The 7,139-nt window shown below is 42.2% G+C and overlaps 1 protein-coding gene across 1 annotated transcript; it reads right to left on the bottom strand.

The window, feature by feature from the left end:
* Window positions 1-9: 9 nt before the first annotated feature.
* Window positions 10-6,903, bottom strand: cetn2 (centrin, EF-hand protein, 2). Its single transcript, XM_061902054.1, has 5 exons — window positions 6,635-6,903; window positions 6,365-6,526; window positions 3,983-4,111; window positions 2,826-2,963; window positions 10-2,418 (listed from the first exon to the last, which is right to left on the bottom strand). The coding sequence occupies exons 1-5, from the start codon at window positions 6,635-6,637 to the stop codon at window positions 2,329-2,331; spliced, it is 522 nt and encodes a 173-aa protein (XP_061758038.1). The 5' UTR covers window positions 6,638-6,903; the 3' UTR covers window positions 10-2,328.
* Between the last annotated feature and the right edge of the window lie 236 nt (window positions 6,904-7,139).

The raw sequence follows: 7,139 nt of genomic DNA, 5'->3' as shown, positions 1-7,139 counted from the left end.
TAAGCAATATTATTTGTATATTTTTTTTATGCACAGTACGACATACAAAACATTCAAAAATACAGACAAAACACTATGTATCATTCAAAATATTAGCCATGTTCATACTGTAACACAGTGGTTCTCAAATGGGGGTACGCGTACCCCTGGGGTACTTGAAGGTATGCCAAGGGGTACGTGAGATTTTTTTCAAAATATTCTAAAAATAGCAACAAGTTAATCCTTTATACATATATTTATTGAATAATATTTCAACAAAATATGAATGTAAGTTCATAAACTGTGAAAAGAAATGCAACAAGGCAATATTCCGCGTTGACAGCTAGATTTTTTGTGGACATGTTCCATAAATATTGATGTTAAAGATTTCTTTTTTTGTAAAGAAATGTTGAGAATTAAGATGATGAATCCAGATGGCTCTCTATTACAATCCCCAAAGAGGACACTTTAAGTTGATTACTTCTATGTGTAGAAATCTTTATTTATAATTGAATCACTTGTTTATTTTTCAACAAGTTTTTAGTTATTTGTATATCTTTTTTTCTAAATAGTTCAAGAAAGACCACTACAAATGATCAATATTTTGCACTATTATACAATTTAATAAATCAGAAACTGATGACATAGTGCTGTATTTTACTTCTTAATCTCTTTTTTTTCAACCAAGAATGCTCTGCTCTGATTAGGGGGTACTTGAATTAAAAAAATGTTCACAGGGGGTACATCACTGAAAAAAGGTTGAGAACCACTGCTGTAACACATAAGAAAGAGACAATTGGCATGTAATTTTCCATATTCTGTGCTGTGTGAAAGTGTTGCTATTTTCATTTTGTGCACATCATGGCAAAGCTTCCTTATGATGTGTAAAGATGTATTACGCTCCTTCACTGACTTTGTCTTCACAGCATGCCTCTAGTTCATACAAGTTAATGTACAAACTAAATATGCCGGTATTATTTTAAGAATGTTGTACGGTTGTAATGCAGGCACTGAGAGTATTTGACAAATATCAGTAATCTTCACAACAGTATGCGGTATCGAACGAGAGTCTGTTAAAGGCCTACTGAAAGCCACTACTAGCGACCACGCAGTCTGATAGTTTATATATCAATGATGATATATTAACATTGCAACACATGCCAAGACGGCCTATTTAGTTTACTATATTGCAATTTTAAATTTCCCGCGGCGTTTCTTGTTGATGATGAGGCGTGCGCGTGACCTCACGGACTATAGAGGACATATTAGCGCAGCACCATTTGCGGCTAAAAGTCGTCTCTTTTCATCGCGCAATTAAACAGTATTCTGGACATCTGTGTTGCTGAATCTTTTGCAATTTGTTCAATTAAAAATGGAGAAGTCCAAGTAGAAAGATGGAGGTGGGAAGCTTTTAGCCTTTAGCCACACAAACACACGGGGATTATTTGTTTAAAATTCCCAGAGGTAAATCTTTACTATAGATCAGAGCGGTCAAGCGAACATGGATCCCGACCACTCGTCAACCGGCAGGTTTCGGTGAGTAAATTGTGGTAAAAAGTCGCCTCTTACCGGAGATCAGCTGAGCTTGCTTCGTCCATGCAGCTGCCGTCGACTTCCCTCAGAGACTGGTGTCAAGACACCTGTGGCCACACTCCTCCGACTATCAGGTACTATTTAACTCACTAAAACACTAGCAACACAATAGAAAGATAAGGGATTTCCCAGAATTATCCTAGTAAATGTGTCTATAAACATCTGAATCCGTCCCATTGCAATCGTCTTTTTATTTTTTAAACTTTATATTAATTTTTTTTTCTTTCTAGTCCTTCGCTATCAATATCATCCACGAATCTTTCATCCTCGCTCAAATTAATGGGGAAATTGTCGTTTTCTCGGTCCGAATAGCTCTTGTCGCTGGAGGCTCCCATTATAAGCAATGTGAGGACGTGAGGAGCCCTCACACTTGTGACGTCATCGTCTGCTACTTCCGGTACAGGCAAGGCTTTTTTATTAGCGACCAAAAGTTGCGAACTTTATCGTGGATGTTCTCTACTAAATCCTTTCAGCAATAATATGGCAATATCGCGAAATGATCAAGTATGACACAGAATGGACCTGCTAACCCCGTTTAAATAAGAAAATCTCATTTCAGTAGGCCTTTAACGTGACAGCAATGTTGTGATTGTACAACGACCTTGACAGGATTTTAAATATATGTTTGAAGTTCATTTCTTTTTCTGACACATCACAACAATCGTAATGATAAAAGTAAAATGGACAACTGCGAGAGAATGAAATCTAAAAGCAGCTTTCCGTATCAAACCGTTTAGTCAGGAATATAGACTTCCATCAATACAGGCACGTTTTCTTCATAATCCGCAGGAACTCCTGTTGGTTTACTTCTCCATCTCCATCTCGGTCCGCCTCGTCAATCATTTCCTTCATCGCAAACAAAGTGGGAGAATAGCAGCACATGTCAATGAGGCGGTCACTTCTGCAGCAGAGATTCCCTAACTGTGGTACGTGGCCTACTATTAGTATTCGGGCTCCATCCAGTGGTATGCTATAGAATCACTTGATTAAAGTACAGTGTTTTATTTTTCTATATTTACACACAGTGTGGCGGATCACAATGATTATAATGTTGTAGTGGCCAAAAATATGAAACAATACTTGTTAAATAAAACTTCTGCCTTGCTTTTAATGAATACTTTGGCCTACTACGCTACTGTATTTTAATGCTGGTCATTTTGGTTGTATACTTGGTGAGCTAAGTATTTTAGTCCGAGAACCACAGCTACTATGTGAACCCCTTTAACCAGAACAAGGCCCGTTATGAGACTGACCTGCAGCTCGTCATCTGTGAGGGTCTCTCCCAGCTCCTTGGCGACTCTTTTTAGGTTCTTGAAGGAGATCCTGCCGGTTTCGTCATCGTCAAATAGGCGGAAGGCTTTTAGTATTTCCTCTTTGGAATCCTTTTCAGCCTAAATGGGAAAGCAGTTTTACTGAAGGTGCTACTACGCTTGCACTCGTCCTACCAGTGGCTGCAATGTTAAAATCCAAAGCACTTGCTGATTGCGTGCATGGAATAGAGAAATGTACCGATTATGCAGCCATCCATCCATTTTCTACCGCTTATCCCTTTTGGGTTCGCGGGCATACTTGCCAACCTTCAGACCTCCGAATTCGGGAGATGGGGTTGGGATTTGATGGTAGCGGAGAGGGGTTGTATATTGTAGCATCCCGGAACAGTTAGTGCTGCAAAGGATCCTGGGTATTTGTTCTGTTGTGTTACGGTGCGGATGTTCACCCGAGATGTGTTTGTCATTCTTGTTTGGTGTAGGTTCACAGTGTGGCGCATATTTGTAACAGTGTTAAAGTTGTTTATACGGCCACCCTCAGTGTGACCTGTATGGCTGTTGACCAAGTATGCCTTGGATTCACTTGTTTGTGTTGCTTATATTATGTGACTGGGCCGGCACGCTGTTTGAATGGAGGAAAAGCGGACGTGACGACAGGTTGTAGAGGACGCTCAAGGCAGTGCCTTTAAGGCACGGCCACAATATTGTTGTCCAGGTGGAAATCGGGAGGGGCACTGAAATTCGGGAATCTTGGGAGTGTTGGCAAGTATGTTCGTGGGGGGTGCTGGGGCTAATCTTAACTCCATTCGGGTGGAAGGCGGCGTACACCCTGGACAAGTCCCCACCGCATCGCAGGGCCAACACAGATAGACAGACAGCATTAACACACTTCGGCCAATTTTTAGTGTTGCCAATCAACCTATCCCCTGGTGAATGTTTTTTGATGTGGGAGGAAGCTGGAGTACCCAGAGAGAACCACGCAGTCACGGGGAGAGGCCGGGATTGAACTCTGGACTTTCATATTGTGAGGCACATGCACTAACCCCTGGGCCACCGTGCTGATTATGCAGCTTTTGTGCTTTTTCTATTTTCTTAGTTTGCTTGGACATCCACTCATCCCCCACAAACATGTTTTCATTTACCATCTTTTGTGTCATGACACTGAGGAAGTCTCCAAAGGAGATCTTCCCCGTGCCATCCTTATCCACTTCACCGATCATCTTCTTAATCTCCTCTTTTTTGGGTTCAAAGCCCAGAGCTCTCATCGAAACCTGAAAACACAACAAAGACATGTGGCGTTCAATATAAATATGTTACATGACTTTAAAGACCTACTGAAAGCCACTAATAGTGACCACGCAGTCTGATAGTTTATATATCAATGATGAAATATTAACATAGGGACGGCGTGGCGCAGTGGGAGAGTGGCTGTGCGCAACCCGAGGGTCACTGGTTCAAATCCCACCTAGAACCAACCTCGTCACGTCCGTTGTGTCCTGAGCAAGACACTTCACCCTTGCTCCTGATGGGTGCTGGTTGGGGCCTTGCATGGCAGCTCCCTCCATCAGTGTGTGAATGTGTGTGTGAATGGGTAAATGTGGAAGTAGTGTCAAAGCGCTTTGAGTACCTTGAAGGTAGAAAAGCGCTATACAAGTACAACCCATTTATCATTTATTTATTTATAACATTGCAACACATGCCAATACGGATTGGTTTAGTTTAATAAATTGCCATTTTAAATTTCACGCTAAGTATCCTTTTAAAAACGTCGCGGAATGAGTGTGAAGTCACCGGTTGTAGCGAACATGTTCTTCCAGCACCGCTCACGGCTAAAAGTCGTCTGCTTTAATCACATAATTACACAGTATTCTGGACATCTTTGTTGCTGAATCTTTTGCAATTTGTTCAATTAATAATGGAGAAATCAAAGAAGAAAGATGTAGGGGGGAAGCGTTTAGCCTTTAGCCACACAAACACAACCGGTGTTTCCTTGTTTACATTCCCGAAGGTGAAGCTTTACTATGGAACAGAGCGGTCAAGTGAACATGGTTCCCGACTACATGTCAACGGGCAGGTTTCGGTGAGAAAATGGTGGTAATAAGTCAGCTCTAACTGTAGACATGAGTGGAGCTTGCATCCTCCTGCAGCTGCTGACTCTCTTACCTCCTCCCACCGGAGACACTGGCGGTCACCACACCCGTGGCCACACCCCTCCGACTTTCAGGTACCATATAATCTCACTAAAACACTAGTAAAACAATAAGCAGATAAGGGATTTTCCCAAATTATCCTAGTAAATGTGTCTAATAACATCTGAATTAGAGATTCGCGGTCTGCGGTCTCATCAGCGGAGTCCGCGGATAAACCGCGGGTCGGGCGGTTGACATGACGAAAAAATTGATTTTAATTAGATTCGGGCGGGTGGCGGTTGGACCATTCGGAAATATTTGTTATACATGGTTCAGGGATCGGTATCCTTTACCATTCAAAGAGCCATTAAGGACCCGTGTCACAAAGCAAAGAAGACAATAGGAGACGTAAACATTCTCTAGAATGACTGCTGGCAGTCACCCAGTTAATAAGTATTAGGGCGTGCTATGAAGTCATTGGCTTTGTCGCCTTCTACAGCAAGTACGGTCTGCTTGTCAAACACGCACACGACTGCAAGGCATACTGGGTGACACAGAGTACACTAATGGTTGTGATATAAACAATTTTAACACTTTTACTAATATGTGCCACGCTGTGAAGCCACACCAAACAAGAATGACAAACACATTTCGGGAGAACATCCTCCCAGTAACACAACATAAACGCAACACAATAAATACCCAGAATCATTTGCATCCATGACACTTCCTGACTATTTTATACACCCCGCTAGCAGCAGATATTTGTGAGAACGTTAGCGGCTCCCATTGTCTTGTTTACTCTGTGAAACGGGTTTAAACAGCTCTTTGAGTGGTAATGGTGGCCGACCTCTGATGTATTTCAACGGGCGGGCGGCGGGCGGTTCTGATAAAATGTTGGTTCGGGTGGATGACGACTTTGGTGATGCGGTTGCGGATGATATAATTGCCTATCCGCGCATCTCCAATCCGAATCGCTCCCACTGCCTTCGCCTTTTTTTTTTTTTTCCCTAGTCCTTCACTCTCACTATCCTCATCCATGAATCTTTCATCCTCGCTCAAATTAATGGAGAAATCGTTGCTTTCTCGGTCCGAATTGCGCTCGCTGCTGGTGGCTATGATTATAAACAATGTGAGGATGTGAGGAGCTCCACAACCCGTGACGTCACGCGCACATCGTCTGCTACTTCCGATACAGGCAAGGCTTTTTTATTAGCGACCAAAAGTTGCGAACTTTATCGTCGATGTTCTCTACTAAATCCTTTCAGCAAAAATATGGCAATATCGCGCAATGATCAAGTACGACACATAGAATGGACCTGATATCCCCGTTTAAATAAGAAAATCTCATTTCAGTAGGCCTTTACATTTGTATTTTATTTTATGTATTCCTACCTTGAGTTCTTTAACGTCAATATATCCAGATCCATCCGTGTCAAAGAGCTCAAAGGCCTCTCTGATCTCCTGTTTCTGCTCCTCAGTCAGCTCAGCTTTGAGTCCAGTCTTTTTGCGAGGAGGAGGCACCGGTCCCTGTAAGGATGGTCTCTTGGCACACGCCTGGTGGACACACAAAACAAACCTCTCTATAAATGAAATACAATATTGTAGGACAAGCGGTAGAAAATTGATGGATGGACTGTAGCCAATACAATATGTTTTACTCACCATCAGTTGTGTATATCGCCGGGCAAAGTGAATCTTCAGGCTTCCCTAGTAAAGATGAAAGTAAGACACCAATGTATACTTTTAAATTAGCTGCACACACCAGCCTTGTATGTTATATTCCTAAAAACATTAAAAATGACAGACGAAATGTTTTTTTTTTTTTCCCCTCTACGTTAGCACGCTCTGCGTTCTCGATTTAGCAGCTGCTGCCCGTGGAAGCGTTTGTTTTGGTCACCGTGGGTGCCTGAACACGAATGCCGTTCAGATGGTACGGGCTGGTTAAAGGCGGCGCACGCGGTGAGTACAATCAAACGCATTGATCGGGCAAAACGGGGATTGGTTGTTAGAAATCACGTGGTGTGAAGACGCAGAAATAAAGCACTGTGCACTGACAAAATGGTTCAATTCGATTCTTATCTTTTTTCTCTAACCGTAACCGCGAACTGTTTTGCATACATTAATGCCGCTACTGTATTTGGACATAACTGTTTTCATTATTTATATA

This window comes from Nerophis ophidion, linkage group LG05, assembly GCF_033978795.1.
Source record: "Nerophis ophidion isolate RoL-2023_Sa linkage group LG05, RoL_Noph_v1.0, whole genome shotgun sequence".
NCBI lineage: Eukaryota > Metazoa > Chordata > Actinopteri > Syngnathiformes > Syngnathidae > Nerophis > Nerophis ophidion.
The sequence above is the reverse complement of the archived record's forward strand: the minus strand, read 5'-3'. Positions and strand labels throughout refer to the sequence as shown.